The 27,400-nt window shown below is 43.8% G+C and overlaps 1 gene segment (V, D, J or C); it reads right to left on the bottom strand.

Moving 5' to 3' along the window:
* Positions 1–495: 495 nt before the first annotated feature.
* Positions 496–1,020, bottom strand: LOC100947495. The segment is given in 2 exon segments: positions 496–842; positions 962–1,020. Coding segments are annotated over 2 exon segments (393 nt in total).
* Between the last annotated feature and the right edge of the window lie 26,380 nt (positions 1,021–27,400).

The following is a 27,400-nucleotide window of genomic DNA, read 5'->3' as shown; positions in this document are numbered from 1 at the left end:
ATTTTTCTATTTTTAGTAGAGATAGGGTCTCACTCTTGCTCAGACTGGTCTAGAATTCCTGACCTGAAGTAATCCTCAGGCTCCCAGAGTGCTAGGATTACAGGCACCAGCCACCCCTCCTGGCTGGCTTTGTTGCTTCATTCCTTATTTCTTACTCTCCACTCCCCCAGGAATCAAGCATTTCCAATGGATCATTTTACATTTACTAGCTATTTATCTTTACATTCTACTGTTTGAGTAGCAATCCACGATAGTGCTACTCTTAGTGTTCATCTTAGTGCCCACATAAACTTTGACAAATTTACCTACAACACAGAACTTTACATTGTAACTAAATACAACACGAACAAACCCCCTACGTTTCCACATTCCTAATTCCTGGAAAAATTGAGCGCTGGTGAGAAAAGTAATAACAGACCTCAATCCTTAGTTTAATTTGGCCCGAGGCAGGGCAGCTGTGTCTGATACCAGGGGAGGTTTTCCTGTCACTTCCCCCTAGGTCTGGAGCACTGTGTACTTGCCACTGTTGGTATGTAATGTACCACAGTAATAGTCAGCCTCGTCCTCAGCCTGCAGCCCAGAGATGTGCAGGATCCCTGCATTGGCTGAGGCATCTTTGGATCCAGAGAAGCGGCTGGGGACCCCGGAGCCCTGGTGCTTATCTGAGTCAGACTTGAATCTCAGGAGATACCGGGGAGGACTCCCTGGCCTCTGCTGGTACCAGGACATGTGATAGCCGCTAACAACAAAGCCACTGCTCAGGGTGCAGGTGATTCTGGCTGATGCTCCAGGAGAGGCAGAGAGGGAGGGCGGCTGAGTCAGCACAGGCTGGGAGAGGGAACCTGCAAACACAGATGTTCATGGTTGAGAAACCAGGGGCAAAAATGGAGCTGTGTAGAGACATGAGCCAGAGGGGACTGACTACAGGGGACCACTCCAGGACGTGGAGGCCCATCCCTACCTGAGAAGTAGCAGAGCAGAAGCAGGAGGAGAGGGGCCCAGGCCATGATGTACGCGGTTCCCCCGAGTTCCAGAGCAGAAGTGGGATCCCAGGCCTCTCTTATCCCCCCACCGGATCACAGGGGAGGGGTTATGGATGCAAATGTGTCCTGCCCACTGCCTGCTCCTCCCAGCAGCATGCATTTGTTGAGGACCTGGGGGCTGGTGGAGGGGGGTAGTCTGTCAGGCAGGACCTGGGAGGAGGCAGGTGCTGGGAAATCACACTGAGAGGACACAGCTGCAGGGTCTGTGCCAGCCTCCATGGCCCTAGCCCTAGGCAGTTTGGGGAGCTGGCAGCTGTGGGCGTCCCCTGTGCAGACCCTGGGAAGAACCACAGCGCCCCCTGCTGCTCACTGCACAGACTGCAGTCTTTCAGTAGGAGTCACGTGAGTAGACTCTCCTGAGAGCCTGGTCATTGTCAGTCCACAGAGTCCAGGGTCACAACCCTGCTATGTCCTGAGTAACTGATAGTCATAATCAGCCTTTACAGCGAGGAGTCTGAATCACTAGGAGAGGCCATGTGGGAGATATGATGAGGGGCGGTGCCCGTGGCTCAAAGGAGTAGGGTGCCAGCCCCGTATGCCGGAGGTTGCAGGTTCAAACCAAGCCCTGGCCAAAAAAACTGCAAAAAAAAAAAAAAAAAAAAAAAAGGGAAATATTATGAAAGTTACAGTGACCGGGCAATGCAGAGGCACCTGGGAGCAAAGCCCTGAGCAGCCCCTTCCCCAGGGACTAGGGAAGGAGGCAACTGTGCCCTGGGTCTGAGCGGAGAGTGGGCTCCTGCTGAGGAACCAACGTGGAAAACACTATTATTAGATGACTGCCCCTTCTAGATAAGGGAGTAGCTTGCCTAAGTGTTCAGACTGCACATGGTGTGGGGTGCTGGGAACGGCCGGATTTCTCACTTCCATGGGTCTGCCACTTCTTGGTGATTCTGTAGCAAGAAGGCACTGTGAGTGTTTATGTTTATGTTGTGTTGCCTCCCCTGGTGCAGCTGACCTTGCCCTTGCCACCATAGCACTGTGTCCCAGTGAGTCATTACAGCTGGGGCCCAGGGCCCTGAAATATGTGTAATATCTCCTCTCATGGTACTTCGCAAAAATGTCACTATCCATTAAAAAATATTTATAAAATTATTCATACAAGGCAGCAAGGTTCAAGCCATGGAGATGGGAAGGGGGAGGTCATGGAAGGCTACTGTGGGCAAATCAGGGGAAGAGAAAAATGGGTGGGGATGGAGGAACAAGTGGGGATGCCTCAGTAGTGACAATAGTTTTGTCACCAAGGATGCAAATTTAACTTCATTGGTTTCCCTTCATTCCCTGGACAGCTACATGGGTACTTGTATTGTCTTTGGGGTGGGACTTGCTAACAGCCTGGGCTCTCTCATCCTTCCTCTCTCTTTTCCGCCCCAGCTTTGTGAGTTTCTGATGCCATATTCACTGAGGAGTGTGAAAATGCCTCCTTTTCCGCCTCATTTGGACAGTCTTTTTTTTTTTTTTAACATATTAAATGTATTTAATAGATGAGGAAATGGTGACACAGAAAAATGGAATAATTTGCCTGAGACCAGACACCTAGCAGTTCCACAGTAACGATTCAACTCCACATTTGGACAGTCTTTTTTTTTTTTTTTAACATTCTAAATTTTTATTTATTTTTTATTTTAAATTAATATGAGGGTACAAACTTTAGATTACATTGTTCTCACTTCCACAGCAAAGTTCCAGTTGTAAAAGAGCCCTTCACCCAGGGGGTGTGCTATACACGCTTGCAATGCACGCATTAGGTGAGATCCCACCATATGTCCTCCCTTCTTCTGCCAATTGTCCTCCCCCTCCGTCTTCCCCCTCCTTCCTTCCCTCATCCCCGTACTAGACTATATTTGTGTTTTATTGTTATGTTCTAAATCAAACTTGCCTTCTGAGGTGAAAAAATAGATGCATATTTCTTCTAAACTGTGGTTGGAAAGCTCTCTTCAGTCATCAGCTGTACAGAATTTGGACCTGCTATCTTTTTATTCACCTCTTTTCCAGTGGCTGCCCCTCTTGTTACATCACCTGCTTCCCTGTTTGAAGGGTTGGCAGTGCACACAGGTGCCCCCTTAGTGCTTAGATAGGAACAGGGGAGTGACAGCTTGTGTGCTTCTGCCCTGGACAGACTCTGGCAGGTGAAGGACAAAGACAACAGGAAGATCAGGACCTTGAATTTGATGAATTCAGTTCAAAAAAGTCAGGATTTGGAAGACATGACCCATATCAAACTTTGATTAATTGATATTCAAATGATTACCCAGGGAACCTTGACAAAACTTAATAAATGTGCAGAATTACTTGCAGGATGTCAACGCTGAGTCATAGATTAAAAGAGAAAGGGCTGGCTCAGTGCCTGTAGATTACTGGCTAGGGTGCCAGCCACATACACCAGAGCTGGTGGATTTGAATCCAGCCTGGGCCTGCCCAACAACAATGACAACTATAACCAAAAAATAGCTGGGCATTGTGGTGAGTGCATATAATCTCAGCTACTTGGGAGGCTGAGGCAAGAGAATCACTTAAGCCCAAGAGTTTGAGGTTGCTGTGAGCTGTGATGTCATAGCACTCTACTGAGGCTGACAACTTGAGACTGTCTCAAAAAAAAAAAAAAAACGGAAAGGGCTGGTGCAGTACACAGGCCACTGGAATCATAAGTGGGCTAGCATTCATCATGGTCCCATCACATTTCACTAAAGACAGACAATAAAATACAAGCCTCTCTCCCCTTCACACGTTGCCTCTCCCCTCTCTGGGTGTGTCTGTTACTTCCCGTCTAATTTTCCAAAATGTAGCACCTTAAAACTGCAAACAGGTGTGAGCCTGCAGTTTCCATGTGTTAGGAATTTGGAATCAGCTTAGCAGGGTGGCTCTGGATCAGATTTCCTCATGAGGTGACAGTAGAATTTCAGTGGTGGCTATAGACATAAGGAGACTGAAGAATCAACTTCACATGCACTGGGTCATGAGACAGGTGTCAGGAGACCTTAGTTTCTAAAAACATGAGCCTCTGCCTGAGGCTACTTGAGTGTCCCTATGACAGGGCAACTGGATTTCCCAAGATTAGGTGACTGGAGAGAGCAGATGCAAGGTGCAGACTATTACAGCCTCACAGGAGAAATCAAACTCTGTAATGTCCTCAATTTCCTGCTAATTACACAAGTGGTCCCTACTCAGTACATACAAGGGCACAAGTACCAGGGGTCAGAGATCATTAAGAACATCTTGAGGGGCAGCTGCCACTCACAGTAAATTTTCAGAAAACAGAAACCTTAGCTTTCAGAGGCCTGATGTTGACACAGAAATAAGCAAAGCCCATAGCATTAGAAATCCCACCTGTCTCCCACACTGCAGTTGTCTGATCGGCAGAAGCTTCAGGACCCTTCACAGCTGGCATGTCCAATTCTCCATTTCTTCCTTTTATTATCATCATTCCCAGGTTTTCAAAATGCAGTGCACATAAAAGTTCACATCTGAGTTGAGGGCAAAAGCATCATGCTCTCAGGGTAAAGGAGGGGTGTCTCTAGAGTATTTTTACCAAATGGACTACCCCTGACACTCTTGCAATGTGTATTGTGCTGATAGCTGCCTCCTATGACAAATGAAGTTTAGTGGACAAGCAGTGAGGGGTTTGGAAGGACAGCCAGACAGGAGGCAGCAGAAACACCTACATGGGTGACCCACAGACCATAACAAAAGAGGATCCAGGTGGTGGAGACTTACCCTACTGCTTCCTGGACCCCACCATGGCTAAGAGAATGGTGCAAAAGTGATGCTCTATTGAAAAGCACAGGAGAGGCTAGAGTGACGGCCACAGTAGTGATAGGCCTAGTGGGCCTAGGCTAAGATAGAACGGCGTGAGGCCTAGGCTATAATAGAAAAATACCAGTTAACTCCTAGCAAATTTTCTGGACTTCAAGCTTTCAAATGAAATGAAATAAGTCTAGTTCACTCACAAGATAAATGAGAAAGTACCAATTTATTTTTTGCTTCTAGTTCACTCCAAGTTTCTTGCTTGGCTAACTCCCTGGGAAACAGACCAGGAGGTAACAACTATTCCCTGATTGACTTTTAAACAATACCAGGTGCAGAAAATACTGAGACTAAGATGTATGAGAAAAAAATACTATAACTAAGATGTATAGAGGAAAATATTAAAACAAAGATGTATGACATATGGCTAACCACAAAATTCTGCTTCTGTACAATGCTTATTTGCTAAACTACCCAAATCCACCTGCACAGCCTGCATGCCAACCAGGATACAGACCAAGCCTTAAAAATCTGACCCTTTAAGCACTCTGGGCTGCTCTCAGAAACCCTATGTTGGGACACTGAGGCAGTTGCCAGCTGGCCCTTCAATAAAAGGACTCTGCTGTGAATTTGGCTTGTTTGGCAGTGTGGTCTTTGTGGAACTCCTGGGCACAGGTAGCACAGTGATTTAGCTTTGAGAATCAACCCTTAGTGAGCACCATGAACCTTACAGCTCTTTGCAAAGATGCATCATTTGAACTTCATCACCAGTGGGGAGGACCCTATAATCACCTGTAATCTTTGCAGAAATTGCTATGAAATGAGGCTCTCAGAGGTCTCAGGTAAAATCACAAGGCTAAGGAGTATTAGATTCATCCCCACTCCTGTGAATGATTCAGGCAAGCAAGGATCACCAGTTTCCATCTGGAGACACCAGAGCGAGGAATGGACACCTGGATACCTACAAAGGATAGGAACTGCTGACATGACCACCCCTCCTGTGAGAGGCCTGAACCACTCTCTGGAAAAGGGCGGGGATGAATGAAAGGCAGTAGGTGATGGTTACACTTGGGTGTCCTTGGAAAGAGGCTACAAGCAAGTAATTAGAAGAATATGTATGCCTTTAATTTCCAAACTATTATGCCTTCATTTCATTCTGTTTAAGACTTTCTTCCTCAATTTGTATCTGTCTTCATAAAATTTTGCTATATGTAGTGGAATAAACCAGGTTGCACCTTCGGTACTTTGATTGGAAATATTAGCAATATATTACTTATCCAGGTTCATGGCTTACCAGTTCCCCATTCCACACGACAGCACCACACAACAAAGCTTGGCTTCCTTCCAGAATGACACCCTCTCTGCCAGCTCCCCAAAATGTGTCCCTTAATTCCTCATGAGCTTTCCCCAGTAGACCAGGAATACCTTTAGCAGCCATATTTCCACCATCAGTCTGTCTGTGCAGTGCTGGGTGCTGCCTGTGACAATGCAGCTGTCCCCTGCCACACCCCTCGCTTCCTACTGACCACAGCAGAGCCTTCAGCATCCACATTTCTTGTGACACCATGTTCAATCCATCTAGGCCAGTGGTTCTCAAGCTTCCTAATGCCTCCTACCGCAAGGACCCTTTAATACAGTTCCTCATGTTGTGGTGACCCTCAATTATAAAGTTATTTTCACTGCTACTTCATAACTGTAATTTTGCTGCTGTTATGAATCGTAATGTTACAAAGGGGTCGTGACCCACAGGTTAAGAACCACTGATCTAGGCTTTTCTACCCGCTTTCTCAGAGTTCTCCCAATCTCTACTTCCTTTCCAATTTCAAAACTATACCCACATTTTTATATATTATTTTAGAGAAGCACCCCTCTTCCTTTCACTTGCATTCATTTTCATTCTTTTTTTTTTTCGAGATAGTCCATTTTGTCACCCTCAGCAGAGTGCTGTTGTGTCATAGCTCAAAGCAAACTCAAACTCTTGGGCTCAAGTGATCCTCTTTCCTCAGCTTACTATCTGGAATTACAGGTGCCCACCACAACACCTGGAAATTATTTTTAGAGCAGGGGTCTCACTCTTTCTCAGGCTGGTCTCAAACTCTTGAGCTCAAGCAGTCTACCCACCCTGGCCTCCCAGAGTGCTAGGATCACAGGCATGAGCCACTGTGCCTGGCCCTCATTTTCCCTTTTTTGTTGTTGTTATTGTTGTTGCCAATATGACAAATTGCAGTAAACCAAGTGGCCTTAAACATACAAGGATGTTTAAGGATAAGGGGAGGAGGAAGTGTGGGCAGCCGAGGGCAGCACTGAGGGCTGGATGGTTCAGAACTGAGGATAGGGTTTGGGTACCACCTGAGGGCCACGCACTTTGTGCTCTACAGTTGTGGGGGTTTATGTATTCTGATCTATCTAGATAGGGAGCCACATATATGATAAACAAGAAAAAAGAAAGAGAGAGAAAGGGGTAGAAATTCCAGGGTTGGTTCCATGCAGCTTTCTCAGAGCAGAGACAGGGCTTAGGTCAGATGTCACATGAGGAGGAACAGTGCAGGTCTGATGAACAGGACAGCTGTGCAGAGCAAGACGGCAGCTCGGTGAGCCCTGGAGGATTCCTATCTCCAGCTCTGGTGGTCGGCTCTGTTTGCCATATGATTCAAAGAGAGAATTAAAGCCAACTCTGAGGCTTAACAATTTCTATGATTCAAGAAATGGACATATCATAAAAGCGGATAAGGTATGTTATAAAGAGTGAGTGTTAGGGAGACGAGATAATCCTTCCAGCCTGAAGATGAATATGGTGCTTAATTTAACAAGACTGTAATGAGTTTATCAAAAGCATCTCAAGAAAAGACAACTCACCAAATTTCCTTGCCGAAGAACTGGTAGCTTCAAGGAGTGACAATCATGTCACATGAGCATCCACTCTGCAGATGCTTGAGTGGATACTGGAAACATGTCTTGTTCAGCAGATGCCAAAACCCATGCCCATCTGATTGAAAAATAAAATAAAATAAATAAAATAAAATGCAAGCATAAGACTTTCATTTAATCCAAGGTTTTAAACTGAAATAACATCTTAGAATACAAATGCAGTCATATGTAGTATCTACCACTGATTGAGCAAGTGATAAATACTAACATATATTTTATAAAACCATAATTTGCATGCAAAAGGATCATCATGCCTTTGACATGTTCAGTAACAAAGTGAAGAATGGATTGGATGTGAACAGCAACTTACGATTTCAAGGTAATTCATCTTTTTTTTTTATTAAATCATAGCTGTGTACATTAATGCAATCATGGAGTACAGTATGGTGTTTTCATATACAACTTGAAATATTTTCATCAAACTGATTAACATAACCTTCATGTCATTTTCTTAGTTATTGTGTTAATTAGAAGCAAGGTTATAGTGTGTACAGAATATTTTCACAGTGATTAATTTTATGCATAATTTATGTTACTATGTAAATGAACTGTATTTTACTCTATTGCATGATATATTTTAATCTAAAGTTTTAATATGTATATACTTCAGCTTTTGACAACAGGTGAGAGTGTGTAATTTGGGATGAAGAGGGGTACAAATTTCTGTGCTACGTAAGCTTTGTAGATGTGTAAAACTTCAACTTGGACTGGGTGTCAGCACAAAGGAACAATGTAATATTGCCTCTATTTGACTTTTTCAGCTTATGGATGACAATTTTTTTTTAATGCCTCACAGTTATAGTTTCTTTTTGTCCTCCATCTCCATATAACTGAAGTCTTGTCCTTTGTCTCACATTTCCCAGAGTGTACTGGGCAAGGCCAGCCCTGGTACTGCACTGCTGTGGGTGCTGGAAGGACAGGAGGGGATCTTACTGGGGCCAAAGCGGATTCTCAGAGCTGGGAAGGGGACCTGGGAGGAGGACAACCAGGCTGGTCAAACGGAAAAGAAATTTTTTTTTTTATTAGATCATAGCTGTGTACATTGATACTGTCATGGGGTACAGTGTGCTATTTTTATATACAATTTGAAATGTTTTCATCAAACTGGTCAACACAGCCTTCATGTTATTTTCCTAGTTATTGTGTTAAGACATTTATATTCTTCATTTAGAAAGATTCACATGTACCCTTAAAAGATGAACCATGGGCGCGATCCCACCAATCACCCTCCCTCCACCCATCCTCCCCCCTCCCTTCCCTTCCCTCTCCCCTTCTCCCATATTCTTGGGCTATAATTGGGTTATAGCTTTCCTATGAAAGCTATAAATTAGTTTCATAGTAGGGCTGATTACATGGGATACTTTTTCTTCCATTTTTTAGATACTTTGCTAAGAAGAATATTTTCCAGCTCCATCCATGTAAACATGAAGGAGGTAAAGTCTCTATCCTTCTTTAAAGAATTTTGGGTACAGGTACAATTCAGCAGAATAAATTTCTCCTCAATTATGTCTAATTTTGTTGGCTGAGTAATTGGATTTGCATTTGTTTGTTGTTAGATCTCATAATTATTTGGTAAGTAACCAAAATAATCTGAAAATAATCTGATATGTTTAAATGATAGTAGTGTGGATACATTTAACATAAAGAAAATAACCCTAACAATTTTTGTCCCACTTCCCTAATTGTGTGTGTCACTGTTAGAAGCACTCCTGTACCATATGGCACAGAAATAGTCAGCCTTGTCCTCAGTCCTCAGCCTGTAGCCTAAAGATGTGCAGGGTCCCTGCATTGGCCAAGGCATTTTTGGATCCAGAGAAGCAGCTGAGGATCCTAGAGCCCTGGCTCTTATCTGAGTCTGAGTAGTATCTCAGGAGATGGTGGGAAGTACATTCTGGCTTCTGCTGGTACCAGGATATTGAATAGCTACCAACACTGATAACCACTGCTCAGGGTGCAGGTAAGTCTGGCTGATGCTCCTGGGGACGCAGAGAGGGAGGGCGGCTGAGTCAGCACAGGCTGGGAGAGGAACCTGCAAAAACAAACACAAGCTCTGACTGGGGCAGAGTCTAGGGTAAAGTTTCTCAGGAATCTTTGCCAGAAGATCCATAATCATGGTAGGGGTTGTTCCTGGCCTCTGAGGCCTGTCCCAACCTGAGTACTCAGATAGGATCATGAGAAGGACAGGAGCCCAGGCCATGGTGGACACAGCCCTGGTCCCCACAGTAGGGCTGGGCTGCCCCAGGACCCCTTTTCTCCCCACCCTCTGCACAGGAGGGGCTGCTCATGCAAATGTGTTTCCATCCAGGACTGCCCAGCCCCTCCCTGACCCTGGGCTGGGGTTCAGCTCTCCCTACAGACTGAGGAGGGGGAGGTTTGCTTTGTCCCTTGGGGGAGCCCTGGGGGAAGCACCTGCTGGGACCATACAAAGGTTCCTGCACAGGGCACTGTGCCAGGCTAGAAAAGAACGGAGAAGCTGGTAGGAAGACTGGAGGAGCCAGGGGGACACCAGGCAGGTGTACAGAAGGTTTGGGATATGTTTGCTTTCATTTCTGTTTCATTTCTGAAGAATATAAAGCCTCTCCCAGCACCTCAGCTCTCCTTTGTGGTCACTGGTCATTGTGTGGGGGAGACTAGGGGAATTCCTAATCAAAACCTTTCAGTTCTCTCTGTCAATTTTTTAAATTTCTCTCTGATAATGCCTTTCCCATTATTTTCAATCATTCTTATGATTTAGATTTAGTGATGTGGATTTTGTGGGGAAGATACTTATTAGAAACACAGTCTCTAAGGCTCCCCCCCAGATCCCCTGAGACTGAGTCCACGTGTGACAGGATCCCAGGTGACTCCTGTGCACAGGGACGCCAGAGAGTCTCTGATCTGACACAGGCAGGAAGGCGCTGGTGGGCTTGGTAAAGGACTGTTCCTCAGGCCTCAGTCTATTCTGCCTCCTGCCAGTGAGCCCCGCAAACTGACCTCCTGTGCCCCACTCTGTGCAGGATGTTCCAGGCACAGTGTACTCAGGGCCTCTCACTGAACATGGCAGGAACCTTCTCTTGAGCTCAATTGATACCAATAAGCAATTAGAATTAGCTGAAAGCTATAATTTTGTATCTGTACCAAAAATGAAAACATGAAGCAGTCATAACATAGATTGAATTATTTATACTAAACTTAACTGAAAATGTTGGTGTGTAAACACAGAAAGATGAATAGAAAATGATCATAATTGTGGAAAAATTAAAAATCTACATGAGAAGAGTGTGCAAATTCAAAACATACTTATATTGATTGTTTGTTGTAATAACTTCCTATGGCTGTCATAACAATGTGCCACCATCTGGATGGCTTAAGGCAAAATAAATTGCTTCAAAGTTTCAGAGGCAAGCTGGCCAGAATCCACAGTGTAGGAAGAAGTTCCTTCTGAAAACTGGAGGGGCCCCTGCCTTGTGTCTCCCTAGCTACTAATGGCTTGCTGGGAATCTTTGGGATCCCTTGCCTTTCAGCTGCCTAACTTCTCTGCCTCCATGCTCACCTGGGAATCTCTGGGTCTCTACACCTGGAAGCCTCCTAAGGCTGCAACCTCCTGCCCAGCTCAGCTTAGACTAAATCCCTTGTCCTTTCCAGTTGGAACCACCCTCGGAGTGACTGTGTTTGCTTCATTATTTGTGAGGTGGTTGTAGGAGACTGAGAATCTGTCTACAATACAGGGGAGCAAAAATGCAAAGGAACCTGCTGACCACACCCCCTAAGACTTCCGAGTGTGGGAGACCTGAGAATGTGATGCCCTCTCCCTGACTCTCTTCTCCCCACTGCTCTGTCTGACTGAGCTCCATCCTCTCCCATGATGGGGAGGCTCCATCACAGCATGACCCAGGCGACTGCAGAGGGGAGGATGTCATCATTTCCCAGAGCAGGTGTTTCTCCTGTAGGCTCTGGGCTGTGTTTTAGGAAACCTAAAGTTGCCCTTCCATGGTGAAGATAGGAGTTCATTATGAGTTTGGGCTCTTGGAAGGGCAGCAGGGTGGATGGCAAAGGAGAGAGAGCACCTGTGTGGGCCCCTGTCTGTCCTCGGAGATGGACTTTGGACTGAAGTGTGTCTGGAGGGACAGTGAGAATTTTAAAGACAGGTGTCTTTACTCCCTTCTGCCCCACGAGTGTGCTCAGGACAGGATCCGGGTGAGTCAGGCTCTTCGCCAAGACACTGTTCCCAAAACCTGTCTTGAGGTATTTCTAGGATGAGGTGGAGGGTGGTACAGCCCACTCTGTGGCTGAGAAGCTTCTCTCTGGCCTCAGATGCAGTTGAGTCCAGGAATGATTTGGGACTTTGACTTGCAGGACCTCCTAAGTGAGTGTCCTCATCTCCCTGAGCTTCAATGTCTAGTCATGTAAAATAGAGAAAACAGTTACCACAAAAGAGCTCTGCCAATTGTTTTCTAGGTGTGAATTTTTAAGGTGTGAATATTTGTACTGAATCAAGAGCAAACCTTAGGGCATAGCATAAGGATTTGTTTTATAAGCCTTCCTTTCTGAGTCCTCAAAAGTACCCTGGACATAGCAACATTATTTGGGACACATTTATACCAATTATTTTAAAATGTTGTTCATATAAATTCACATGCAAGTGACCTTCAGTATTAAAATAGTGGAACCCTTCCCTCAGGCCACATGCATCCTTCTTTTTTTGGAGGCCACTGCCTGGGAGGTAATAATAAAGCTGTTGGTAGGATTTCACGAGATCACACACTGAATGACCTAAAAAGCTGGAGGTCCAATGAACAGACTGAGATAAAACTGCATTTGGATCCCAGGAGAGGTCAGAATATACAAAGAACACATGGTAGACTGGGGCTCCTAATGCTCACTGTGGGAACCACAGATGATAAAACTGTGTGCTCCTGGAATTTGGGATAAAGGAGCAGATTTTAGCTGTTCTTGCCTCCCTGCCACACACTCTGCAGGAGAACAAAATTCATTTGTTCCTTGAATGAATGAATCCCTTAATGAAATGATTATTTGCTGTTTCTTTTTATGTTAATCAATGATTGTGGAGAAATCTTTAATTACTGCTATTCTCATTACGCTTAACCTTGTACTTATGACTGTGACAGAGATAAAGTAAAGTGTCATGAGCCGTCAACTATAGGCGTGGAAACGTGTAAGGAAGACACCTCAGGATGTGCAGAGGAACAGGATGTCCAGGTCAGACAGAGTAGGGCATGTGAACTGCAACAAAGCTGTAGTCACATGCATAGCAGAATAGGGCAAGTGTGTCAGCAGCAGCAGTTGCAACCATATCCACAACTAATTAATCACTTGACTAGGCAGAAATAGCTAAGGCAGACACCTGTCAGACCAAAACGGAGTCAATGTCAAAGCTTGTGTGTCTCATGCTAGACATATCCACACAGGAAGAGTCACATCTGCCCTTTCTGCATGTCTTGCCCTCCTGCTACGCAGTGTGACATTTATTGTAACGTTTTCCCTTACACTTCTTTGTTTGAATCTCAATAAGTACCCATTGGAAAATGGAGTCACAGGGCTCCACTTTGACAGTGCCTGGCCCCCCAGGATCTTTCTTCAGGTCTTCACTCTGTCAAGTTCCCAAAAGTGAGGAGGCTCCGCCTTGCCTCAACACACACACACACACACACACACACACACACACATGCAAGCAGATAACTATATGAGATGAAGGACATATTGGTTAGTATTAGTATTTTTTTTTTTTTTGAGACAGAGCCTCAAGCTGTCTCCCTGGGTAGAGTGCTATGGCATCACAGCTCACAGCAACCTCCAACTCCTAGGCTCAAGAGAGTCTCCTGCCTCAGCCTCCCAAGTAGCTGAGACTACAGGCCCCCCACCACAATGCCTGGCTATTTTTTGGTTGCAGCCATCATTGTTTTGGTGGGCCCAGGGTGGATTCGAACCCCCCACCTTAGGTGTATGTGGCTGGCGCCTTAGCCACTTGAGCCATAGGCGCCAAGCCAGTACCAGTATTTTTTACTATCTATGTGTATGTATGCTGTAATTTGACATAGCATAGCTTCAATATACACAAGACAAGCTATTTTAACAATCTTCAGTCAACAATGAAGTCGCAATTGTATCAAAGAAAAGCAGTGATTTAGGTGCACATATGAACTGACATCTATACACACAGAGTGAAACAGGTACCCCCTCCGTCACTGACAACCTCCTAACCCCCCCAACAAGGAACAGGGGAGGGATGGTGGACTAGGATAAGAATTCCCTGAGGCCACCATGACCCTGAAATGGTGAAAACACTTCCTTAGACCTAGGGTGGGGGGAGGAGGGAGGAATGAAGAAACAGGATAAGAGTTTACTGAATTTGTCTTTTGAAAATTGTTTGCTCTTCTGCTACTGCACCTGCAAGGTCTGCTTCCGTGAAGGCTGGTTGTAAAATCCAGCAGCTTGTTTCCATCAGCTTAAGCAGCCCCTCCCCTACCTTATAAAAACTCAGACTCCCCTACTGGTCAGGGCTGCTCTCAGGACTTAGAGAGACAGCTGGCTGGCCGTTCAATAAAGACTCCTGATTGGCATTTGACTTTTATCTGTCTGGTGGTCAATTGCTCATGCCATAACAAGAGTTCCCCACTGGGAGGGACATAAAAATCAGCTTCTTGGTCACTGTTGCTGAGAGAATCCAGAGGGCCGGGACAGAGCATCCAGGAGAGGGGGGCGCTTTTACAAAGTTTAAGTTGTGAGTTTGTTCTGATTAAAAATCAGAAGAATATAACACAATTTCACTACTGACTGGTTAGAGGTGAGTAAATAATAGCACAAGGGACCAGCAGGGCTGAGCATCCCTCCAGACCCAAGACCCAGGGTCTAGAGGATGCCACATCTCTAGGTGGGGGATTGCAAAGGGGGAAAAAGTACTTTTTATGATAAAAAATACACATAAATAAATGTTTTGTTGTTGTTATTATTGTTTTTAGGGAGGAACAACCATGAAAGGCATTGGGCCTAGGGGCCCTCAGGGTAAAATGAACTCTCTATGGGATGAAATTCAGTTCAATAACAACTCAGAGAACCTCCACATAAGTGATCAGAGTGAAAGAAGCCTGATGCAAATGGCATGGGAAATTTATAATTCCAGAGAAAAGACACCAAACAGCACTGACAGGAGGTGAACCAGTGCTGCCTAGGAAGGAGTCGGGGGGAGGGGATTACAAAGGGTCAGGAGGAGGCTGGGGGATTGGTGCCCACACTGATCTCTCCACGGTGCTGAGGTTTTCAAGGACGCACAAAAATGTTAAAATGTACCTATTTTTTTACGATTAATATGGGCATTCTATTGTATGTCTTCATGACAAGAGGTTTATTAAAAAGTATAGGCGGAGAAAGAAAAATGAAAAGAACCTGGATCCACCCTCAGGACCAATGAGAAAAAGACATCTCTGGGAAGTCCTGGACATGGCTGGGAGGATGGAGACTTAGGGGTCCCCCTTCAGAGGAGGGTTCTGAGTTAACACAGCTGGATTCAGTGCAAAGAGACCCCATGTCCCCAGATGCAGGGGAGCAGGGCATGCTGTTTCCTTGGAGGCCCTTTTCCTGGCTGCTGTGAGTGACTCTGAGGACAGAAGGGGAGGAAGCTCCAATCTGTGGTGCCCATGGATGTACCCGGACCCAGGTTGTCAGGAGCAGTGGCAGCAGCAGCAGAAGCCAGAGGTCAGGCCTGAGCAGCAGCTGCCAGGTGTTCACACTCTTTGTGGGTAAGAAAGTGGTTCTTGTCTCACTTCCTCCTGGCCCTGGAGCACGGTGGGAGTGCTCAGGTTGCTGTCATAGGACTGACAGTGATAATGAGCCTTGTCATAACTCTGGAGCCCTGTAATGGTCAGGGAGGCTGAGATGCTGGACTTGGAGCCAGAGGATCTGTCAGGAACCCCTGAGGGTCTTTTGCTGTTATCATAGATGATGGGTTTAGTGGACATTCTTGGGAGCTGCTTACCAATGCACATAATACCCACCCCTATGTTGCTGCTGCTTCCTGTACAGGAGTAGGTGACTCTCTGTTCCAGGGCTCCAGACACCAAGGGCAGCTGAGTCAGCATAGACTGGGCCCAGGACTTTGGAAGGGAGAGACACAGACATGGTGATTCTGGGTCTGGAGAGAATAGGAGAGAGCAGGACTCCAGGGTCTCCTCAGTCTGGTCCAAGTCTGGTCACCTGTACAGTGAGTCAGGAGAGTGAGAAGGAGAGGGGACCAGGCCATGGTGGGGACTGTCCTGAGTCCTGCCTTCTGTGCCCACAGCTGAGGCCGAGCTCCCCCAGGTCTGTCTTCCCTCTTCCTACCCTGATAGGGGAGGCCCTCTCCATGCACATGAACCCTCAGCCTTCTGATCCCACCTTGGGCCCTGCTCAGACCCCTCAGCCTCAGGGTGTCAGGGGCAGGCAGGAACAGGGCTGTGTGGTCCCAGGGCATGTGGAAGTCATAGTTGAGACTGAACAGGTGGCTGGTTCTATCTCTGATTACCCTGAGACCACGAAGGAATGAGCCACAAGTTACCCCTGGTGGCCAAACCTGGACACAGCATCATGTGACATGGTGATCGGAGTGTCCCAGAACCAACTCTGCCTCCCCACTTCTCTGTCTTCTGCCCCCTGACTCAGGCTGGGTCAGGTGGCTGCTACTGTCACCTCCCCATTAGCTCAGGGAAATCTTCATGCTCTACTGGGCTCCTTGGGTGAATTTGTTCCTGGATCCCTGGGCTATTCCTAGGTGGGGTCCTGTAGACACAGACTTTGTGGGTCAGGATCAAGTCCAGAGCAGCCAGCCCAAATGGACTCACTTCCCTATACTGGGGGTGACCAGGTCTTTCCTCACATATGATCCCTGCCTCGTGGCCAGAGCTTTCCTCCCAGAGTGCTGGTGAGAAAAGGAGCTCTTCTCTCCAACGACAGAGGGGTGACAGGAGAAGCCATCAGGAACATTCCCAGAGGGTTATTCTAGGAATTCTTTGTTACTGTTCTCATTTCCACAGACTTGAAGTAATAACTATGCGGGGCTCGGCGCCTGTGGCTCAAGCGGCTAAGGCGCCAGCCACATACACCTAAGGTGGCGGGTTCGAATCCCCACCCCGGGCCCCCCAAACAACAGTGATGGCTGCAACCAAAAAAAAAAAAAAAAAATGGCCGGGCATTGTAGCGGGTGCCTGTAGTCCCAGCTACTTGGGAGGCTGAGGCAGGAGACTCGCTTGAGCCCAGGAGTTGGAGGTTGCTGTGAGCTGTGATGCCATGGCACTATACCTAGGGGGATAGCTTGAGGCTCTGTCTCAAAAAAAATAAAAAATAATAGCTATGCATGTACTATGACCTGTGCTCCTCTCCTAGGAACGGAGCTTCCAAGACCCTAAGGCCAGTCTGTGGGACCCATGGCAGCTGCCTGCACAATATTTTTCTTAAGAGCAAAAATGACAGGCACATTCAGTATGTAAAGATGGGAAGAGTTAGGAATTTAAATTGCTTCTACCAATGTCTGATTCCAGGTGAGCCTGGCTCCTGATAGCTCTAAGATCATCCTCTCCAAATAGGAAGTTTAGAGAATAAAAATAAATGGCCGATATTCAGAAATGAGTGCTGTCAGGAACATTATAAAACCGAGAGAAATTATTGATCTGTAAATTGTAAAGATATCTAACATATAATATATTCGAAAAACAAATAAAACAAAAGATTTTATTGATCAAAACAAAAATATACTCATATATGAATGCAAGAGTTCTGGCATTATAATGGGGGGCTTTAGGTATATGAGTTGATTTGTTAATATTTATATTGGAGAATTTATCACTAAGCAGTGGCAATGCTTACAAAAAGGAATAATGAAGGAATAATTACTACAGTTATGTAAATAAAATCCACCTATATAGATAACTGAATATAAACATATGCCACATTTTAGGTTTGCAATTCATGTCTGTTATTATTTGAAAGGCTCTTTTTCATTGTAAACTGTGTTTTGTTTTGTTTTTTAACCATGCTTTTATATGCAACTTAAAAAGTTGTGTTTACAGACAACAGGAAAAAAAAATTTTTTTTTTGAGACAGAGTCTCACTATGTCGCCTTGGGTAGAGTGCTGTGACATCACAGCTCACAGCAACCTGAAGCTCTTAGGCCTAAGCAATTCTCTTGCCTCAGCCTACCAAGTAGCTGAGACTACAGGCGCCCACCACAATGCCTGGCTATTTTTTGGTTGAGTTGTCATTGTTGTTTGGTGGGCCCAGGCTTGGTGTGAACGCGCCAGCTCTGGTGTATGTGGCTGATGCCCTAGCCACTGAGCTGTAGGCTCCAAGCTGACAACAGGAAATTTTATATTTGATTTTTTGTTAAGTAGAAAAACTATTACAGCTGTGCTTGCATTTCATGTTTTGTGGCCCTTGCTTCCTCTATTGTGGTTTATACATTTCACAGCAGACTTTGTTTCCCTTCCCCCCCTCTTGAATAAGGAGGGACTCACCCAGGCTGAAATGTCTCTCACATAGGACAAGGAAGCCTGGGTCCCCTCCCTGTCTACACTAATAAAGAATTACAAGTTTATCTCTCCAGGTGTAGAACAGGACTAAGGCAAGATTCAACATCATTCCACCTACCCAGGGACACCTACACAATTGATATTTTTACTCCCTTTTTTCCCCTCATCTAACAATATCTTTATCTTATGTCAAAGATAGATTTCCTAGGACTCACAAGAAAACAACAATTTTGCCTCACTGTGCCCTTCTGCTTCTTTTGTTTATTTTGTATACCCTATTCTACTTAAAAATTATAGCTCCCAAATTCCCCTTTAGAGAAGTAGTCACATTATTTTTGTTTGTTTGTGTGTTTTGTGGTTCCTGCTTCTCCTGGATACATCCTCATATTTCAGCTCAATAAACCTCCTTTGATAGAAATCATTGCCTCAGTAACCTATTTGGGTTGTCAACCTCTAATCATATTTGGATAACAAAAAACTCATTTTCATAAATAAATCTCCTATATGTGGGTCATTATGAAAAGTTTTGAGATACCCAAAATTATGAAACACGAAATCTCTGCAGATGGAAACAAATGGAGCTCTCCCGGTGACACTGATAAGCAAAGCAAGTTGAAATTTGCATGGGTGAATCAGAAAGGACACTGTCAACCATGTTTCTTGGAAGTGAAATAATGGACCATAACACAGTCTGTCTGTCTCAAAACTTTCATAGTGACCCATGTATTATACAAAAATTAAAACTATGTCAACATACTTTTTGTCTGTTGGGGACATTCTATGTCCTGAGTGAGGAATTGCTTCCTATATGAAGTTGCAGATGTTGATACTTGCAGGGGAGGGCTGCAGAGTCTCACAATGGGGCATAATGCCTGAAGCTGTCAACACTGATAACCGACACATTGTGAGGGCCGACACCCTAAAATGAGGACTGAGGCAAACATTTCAACAAATCAATAATCCAATAATTTATTTTTAGGAGAGATGAGGTCTCCCTCTCACCCAGACTCATCTCAAACTCCTGGGCTAAGCAATCTACCCACTTCAGCCTCTCAGAGTGCTAGAGTTAGAAGCATGAGCCACTGTACCTGGGCCAAGTAACTTGAAATTCTTTTCAAAAAGGAGGGATGGTTCTAGCAAAGCCAGTATTTCAAACAAACCTCTACATGGTCAACGTTTGTCTTCACTGCACTTTGTGCATATACTGAAGCCAGGTATAATGAGGCTGAAACTTATTCTGCAAGTAAGTTGGCTCTGATATGATTTGTCTTTGGTAAAAATGGAAACCTGAGGAGAAAAAAAAATTATCAAAAATCCATTATCAAATCCCAGTCTTGTCCTTCTGTTTATAGAGTTAAAAAAAAATTATCCAAAGTTTGGACTAACTAATTCTAGTTAGTTCTTGTCTATAAAAGAAGAAAACATAAGAAAAGATCAGAATTTTCTTCATAGTGTTCTTATGTGACTCCAAATGAAATACAATGCTTTTTCCATTCTGATATCCAAATTCTTCTTCAATTGTCAATTAATGCCATTAATCTCTCATTTTACTTCTGTAAAAAAAGGAAAAAAAGTGTTATATCCTGAAGATTGGAGATGACTTAACAAAGCTTGCACAGCTTCCTCATCTGAAATCTCACAGGGCCTGATTTGATTTCTATTGCTGTTTTCTATCTCTATTCTATTTATATTTCTATTTCTGTTACTCTACAGACGGACGGTCCAACCTCTAGACCTAAGAAACGTCATAGAAGGGAGAATTGTGGGAAATTGTAAGGGCCAGTTTAAGAGATAGAATGGTCTTAGCCATTTTTTTTTGTGAATATTCACAAAAATTGCTACACGTCTGTGACTACAAGCAATACTACAGTGTCTTGACACATACTGATAAGTTTATAAACTTAATTTATAAACCTGTTTTTGGCTTTTGGTTTTGAATTGCATTGTTTAAAAGTTTTTCAAGGGAATAAGGAGTTCTTATGTAACTCTAATCCTGTTTGACTCAAAATGTTTAATTGACTGTAAGACTTTATGGCTATAAAGCTCTCCTTGGCCATGGGGGTCCCAGTGAGGGCCTAGAAGGCCTTAGGGTAAATCCCCAGTCCACCCTGTCAATGAGGGGAGAAAACACAGTTCAGTCATCACTGCTGCCTCTGGTACACTTTGGCCAAAATGGAAGACTGTGAACTGAAAATCTGGAACCGAATAGAAAACTAGGAGATGGAAGTAACATCTTACACCACCTAATCTTTGATAAACCAAATAAGAGCATACAGTGGGGGAAATCTCTATTCCATAAATGGTGCTGGGGGAACTGGATAACCACATGTAAAAGACTGAAACATGACCCATACCTTTGTCCATTCACTAAAATTGATTCAAGATGGATAATAGACCTAAATTTAAGGCATGAAATGATAAAAATCCTCAAAGAAAGCAAGAGGAAAATGCTGGAAGATACCAGCCTAGGGAAAGACTTCATGAAGAAGACTTCTTTGGCAAATGCAACAACAACAAAAATAAAGAAATGGGACTTAATGAAACTGAATAGCTTCTGTACAGCTAAGGCAACTATAACCAAAGCAAATAGACAACCTACATGATGGGAAAGGATATTTGCACATTATAAATCAAACAAAAGCTTGATAACTAGGATCTACAGAGAACTCAAATTAATAAACATAAAAGGAGCCAACAATCCCTTAAATCACTGGGCAAGAGAGATAAATAGAAACTTCTCTAAAGAAGACAAATGGCTAAAAAATATATGAAAAAATCCTTATTGTCCCTAATTATTAGAAAAATGCAAATCAAAACCACCCTGAGACATCATCTAACTCCAGTGAGAATGGCCCACATCACAAAATCTGAAAACTGCAGATGCTGGCATGGATGTGGAGAGAAGGGAACACTTTTACCCTGCTGGTGGGACTGCAAAATAATACAATCTTTTTGGAAGGAAGTATGGAGAATCCTCAAACAACTCAAGCTAGACCTCCCATTTGATCTGGAAATCCCATCACTGGGTATATACCCAGAAGGAAAAAAATCCTTATACCATAAGGACACTTGCACTAGACCATTTATCACAGTTCAATTTACAATTGAGAAAATGTAGAAACAGCCTACATGCCCACCAACCCAGGAATGGATTAACAAGCTGTGGTACACCATGAAATACTATTCAGCCATTAAAAAAAGATGGAGACTTTACATCTTTTGTATTAACCTGAATGGATGTGGAACACATTTTTCTTAGTAAAGCATCATAAGAATGGAGAAGCAAGAATCCTATGTACTTAATTCTGATATGAGGACAATAATGACTTAGTACACAGTTGGGAGGTGGGGGAAGGGGAGGGTGGGAGAGGGACACAATTATAAGAGGGACTTTACCTAATAATGCAATCAATGTAACCTGGTTCTTTGCACCCTCAATGAATCCCCAACAATAAAATAAAAAGAAAAGAGAATCCTAAGCCCTCTGCTAACTGAACAGACCCTCTTGTCCACAAGCACTGCAGAAACACCTAGAGTTGTCATGCCTTATCTGACAGTAATAGTCAGCCTCATCCTCAGCCTGCAGCTCAGAGACATGCAGGATCCCTGCATGGGCCGGGCATATTTGGATCCAGAGAAGTGGCTGGGGACCCGGGAGCCCTGGTACTTATTCAAGTTTGAGGTGTAGTACAGGAGGTACCAGGAAGGGCTCCCTGGTTTCTGCTGGGACCAGTGTATTGCATAAGATCCAAGACTAAGGTCACTTCTCAGGGTGCAAGTGAGTCTGGCTGATACTCCCGGGGCTACAGAGAGGGAGGGCGGCTGAGTCAGCAAAGACTGGGTGAGGGAACCTGCAAGCACAGACACCCATGGTGATGGGGCACAGACCAAGTTTAAGAGTCTTGGTGATCTAAACCAGAGGTGCTGGTACCAGCCCAGGCACCTGCAGCCTGTCCTCACCTGTGCTATGGGACAGGAGTATGAGGAGGAGAGGAGTCCAGGCCATGGTGGACACAGACTCCTGGGGTCCTAGAGCAGGGCTGAAAGCCCCAGGTGTCTTTTATCTTCTCCACTGTCCAGAAAGAGGAGAGGCTGTACACACAAATTTGTTTTGCCTACTGGAGGTCTCTGCCTCATCTTAAGGACCATTTGACATTTGAGCTTGGTCTTTTGGACGGAGGGTCTGGAGAGTGAAATTCACAGTTTGCCCCATGGTAGTCATAAGGAAGGAAGCAGCTTCTGTGACCTTCCACAGGCCTGTGAGCAGGAGACTCTGCCCAGCCCAGGGAGGACGCAGCTGCTGAGTCTGTCTCAGTGAGTGCAGGCTCCACTGCCCCAGCTCTGGGGAGTTTTGGGAATTGGGCAGCTGGGGATGCTCCCTACCCACAGATGCTGGCAAGTCCCACAGTGCCTCCTGCTGCCACTCTCCAGACTGCAGTCTCTCAGGGGTGATATGTGAGTAGGGTTACCTGAATTCAAATCCAGACTTAAAATCTGACACATCACTGTCAGGTGAAATTTACTCCTGAAATGTAGGTTGGTTTTGATAATAATAAAGTCTTTAATATAATACACCATATTATTGCATCACAAAAAATACCATTGTATGAATGGATTTTGCAAGAATCTGGCCAATTTTAACAACTATTCCTAATAACAAAAGTAGTTAATGGTACAGAAACAGAAAAAAGAAATATGTTTATAATATGGTAACACACAGCTTCTTACTTCAGAGGAGACATTTCCACGTAGATCAGGAAAATGCAAAGGTATCTCCAGCCCCTTAGCTCCCTCATTACTCAACAATGATATGCAACTATTAGATGATAAAATTAAACAAGGTAAATCAATGGTTTTACAACCAGGAGTGTCCAATCTTTTTCTTTTTTTCTGATGTACATTGGAAGAAGAAGAGCTGTTTGGGGCCACACTAAAATATAAAAACACAAATGAAAGCTGATGAGAAGAAAAAAGAATAAAGGTCTGTGCTTAACTTTTGCAATATTCAATACCGCAGAGAAGCAAAAAAGGTCTAAAATATTCTGCATGGTGTGCTGGGGCCACATGTTGGACACTTCTGAATGGGAACTCTGGACCCGAGTGCATTTATGACCTTAGATATTTAGAGTTTTCTTTCAGAAATTATAGCTATATCTCCAATGAGCTAGAACTGGTGAAATACAGTGAGAGTGGAGCAAAACACTGGGCAAAGACAACAGAGGACATGTCTTAGGGCTTTTCCTGGGGCTCAGAGCAAAGAATTACCTCTGAGGCTGTCATCCTGGCCTACAATGGGCCTCCTGATCAGGGTGCAGCACAGGGCACAGCACTCCTCACCTTTATACAACTTCATGATGGAAGCTGGTGGCTCCAGACTGCATGAAAGTTACCACATTCCCGAAGCTTCCCTTATAGAAGGCTGTGAGCAAGTTACCAATACCCTGAGATGGAGGACTGTGAGTCTGAGGACACAACACGCATGTGCCTTGTGGAGCCAGAGTAAGAATGTAGGTCCTGTGTGACCTCAGGGGCCCCTTCCCCAAAATCTCTGGCAAATTTCCCTTTTATAGATGACTGAGGGAGAAAGGCTCTAGGGCATGGTGAGACTCCTCAGAGATTTGTCTCCAGAATTTCCACTGTGGGGATTGTGATCACAGCTGTGCCTCATCTCCTGGCCAGGCTATAATAGGAACAGAATGATTCCATCCACACATATGCTGGGCCTTAACCATGTTGGTTGAAGTTTCTGTAAGGAAACAGAAAGAGCTTTACCTCAGGTGTTAAGTCTGTGCCTAAACTTGTATGGATGCAAGAAACAGACTACTTCTCATGGGATGGCAAGTAGCAATCATCTTTATTTCAAAGGGTCTTTTATGGTCAGTAAGTCACATACACCACATCAATCAATGATCTATAATTAACATTCCCTATTCTATCCTAACCTTAAAAGGAAACACTGAATCCAGAAAACTGACTTAAAAACAACCATATTATTTCTTAAGCAACCACGCATTCTAAACTTTATTTATATAGGGTAAAAAATCAACAGATGGAGCAAGGGGGTAATCTATTTTACAAGCACTCAGTTTAGCTCTAAGAATTAAGTTTTACAGCTTTGTTTTCAAGGAGCTTGGAAGCCACCCGCTGGAGGACTTAGTTTTATACATACATCACCTTAGACTTATTCCCCTGCACAGACGGCTATCAACCCTTATCTGCTTGGGCAAACAGCAGTGCAGTCAGTGTTCAATACAGAAGGTTGTTAATCCTCTTCTGTAGGCTCTGGCCTGCCTGTTTTCTAAGGCTCAAGGCTTCAGACAAGATCTCAATACTTACAAACTGTTGTTATTACTTATATTCCTAGTTTTTCAAAAGAGTGCAAGTAATGTGGAAATTATCTCACATAACCATCTATAAGCCCTTCTTGGACCAGATTTGGGCAAAACCATTAAAGACGATAAATAGTTGTGATAAACAATCTAGTGCAAATGTCCTTATGATAAAATGATTTTTTTTCTTCTGGGTAGGTGCTTGGTAAGGGGCTTGTGGGATCAAATGAATGGTCTATTTTGAGTTCTTTGAGGAATCTCTGTACTTCTTTTCAAAGAAGCTGTATTAGTTTGCAGTCCCACCAACAGTGTAGAAGTGTTCACTTCTCTCCATATCCATTTGCACTAGATTGTTTATTGTAGCACAATTTACAATTACCAAGATGTAGAAACAACCTAAATGCCTATCAACCAAGGAATGGATTAATAAACTGTGGTATATGCACACCATGGAATGCTATTCATCCATAAAAATATGGAGACTTTATATCTTTTGTATTAACTTGGATGGAATTGAAACACATTATTCTTAGTAAAGCATCACTAGAGTGGAAAAGTAAGTATCCAAGGTACTCAATACTAATATGAAGTCAGCAGACCAGTGGTTCTCAAACGTCCTAATGCCATGGCCCTTTAATACAGTTCCTGTGTGTCATGACCCACAGGTTGAGAACCGCTGCAGTAGGTGAAAAAATACACACATAAGAGACACACCCACCAAATTCAAATTGGGGGGAGGGGAAATGAGGGAGGAAGGAGAAAGAGGAGGGAGAGAGATTGATATGTTCTCACTTATTGGGCACAATGTAAGGGTATATGACACAACTTCTGAATGCAGGACATAAATACACTACAACATAGACTATCCCTAACAAACACAAACATTGTGACCTAATTGTTTATGCTCTCACATTAAATTGAAATTAAGAAAAAAACACCACAACATGATAGCAAGTTATAATGCAGTTTATTTCTATTAAATTGTGAAGATCTGTTGTAAAACTAAAATTTATTCCATTAAATAAGCTTAAGAAGAAATTGGCCTGGGAGAATATTTTATGAGGAGGACCCCTGGGCAATTGAAGCAACACCAAAAATACTGAGATTTGATCAAACTAAAAAGCTTTGCACAGCCAAGAGCACAATAAGTAAAGCAAACAAACAACCTTCAGAATGGGAGAAGATTTTTGCAGGTTATGCTTCTGACAAAGGTCTGATAATTAGAATCCACAGAGAACTCAAACGAATCAATAAAAAAAAGAACAAATAACCCCATTTCCATGTGGGCAAGAGACTTAAACAGAAACTTCTCTGATGAAGACAAGCTAATGGCCTACAAACACAAGAAAAAATGCTCATCTTCCTTAATCATCAGAGAAATGCAAATCAAAACCACTTTGAGATATCATCTAACTCCAGTTAAGATTAGTTCACACCACAAAATCCCAAAACTACAGATGTTGGCATGGATGTGGAGGAAGGAAACACTTCTACACTGCTGATGGGAATGCAAGCTAGTATGACCCTTTTGGAAAGAAGTTTGGAGAATACTCAAGGAACTAAAAGTAGACCTACCATTTGATCCTACAATTCCTCTATTAGGTATATACCCAGATGATCAAAAATCATTTTACAACAAAGACATTTGCACCAGAATGTTTATTGCAGCCCAATTCATAATAGCTGAGACATGGAAACAGCCCAAGTGCCCACCTACCCATGAATGGATTAATGAATTGTGGTATATGTACACCACGGAATACTATGCAGCCATTAAAGATGAAGACTTCACATCTTTTATGTTTACCTGGATGGAGCTGGAGTATATTCTTCTTAGTAAGGTATGTCAAGAATGGAAAAGAAAGTGTCCAATGTACTCAATACTACTATGAAATCAATATATAATCACCTACACATTCATATGAATGGTAAAACATAACTATAGTCCAGAAAGTAGAAGGGAAGAGGAAAGAGTGGGTAAGATAGAGGGGGGTGATGGGAGGAGAGAGGGTATTTGGGGGAACCTCACCTAATGTGCTTGATGCAATGGTACATTTCAAAACTATTAAGAAAAGAGTATAATTGCTATGGATGTGTTACTTAGTTCAATGTAAGCATTTCGCATTGTATATCAAATCAATACACTGAAACCCATAAATGCATCAATGTACACACTTATGATTTCATAAAAAATATAAAATTATAAAAAATAAATTTCACATTTAAAAATAAAAGCAAATAAATAAGCTTAAGAAAAATCTTTCAAAAAAATAAAGAAGACAAAGAGGCAATGTCTCAATTTTGAAGCAATGGAATGGGAGTAAGACTCAGGAGCAGAAGGGGTAGTGGGCAGGGACTCACAGGTGGAGGAAAGTCACACATCAGTGAGGACACGGTGGTCAACTTGCCTCGAGCCAGCTGAGTGGTTTACCAGCTGTCTGCACAGCACCCTCCTTCTCAGCACATCACACAGCATCCCCGGCTGGCCACAGGGCCCATCTCCTCCATTCACAGCTGTAAGTAGGATATTGTTCTTTTTACATGGTACTTTCATCTAGTGTCACAACCCAAGAAAAGAAGGAACCCTGATGATCTCACACTTAGATTTTCATCTCTATGGAAAATGACTTTGAATAATGATTTATTCTTTTTTTCCAAAATGGGGTCAAAATTGTTGTCAAAGATACCCAGAATCTCCTACCGTGCCCATTTCAGACACTGCTTATGGTTGTCAGAGTGAAAGAGCACAATAAAATGTGGGGACATTGTCTGTGTAGGGATGGGGATAGATAGGGAAGTGGAAGTGGGAGATAGGGATAGACAGGAAAGTGGGGGATGGGGATAGACAGGGAAGTGGGGGATG

The sequence above is a fragment of the Otolemur garnettii genome, unplaced genomic scaffold, assembly GCF_000181295.1.
Source record: "Otolemur garnettii isolate 467f Iridium unplaced genomic scaffold, OtoGar3 scaffold00116, whole genome shotgun sequence".
Classification (NCBI taxonomy): Eukaryota; Metazoa; Chordata; class Mammalia; order Primates; family Galagidae; genus Otolemur; species Otolemur garnettii.
The sequence above is the reverse complement of the archived record's forward strand: the minus strand, read 5'-3'. Positions and strand labels throughout refer to the sequence as shown.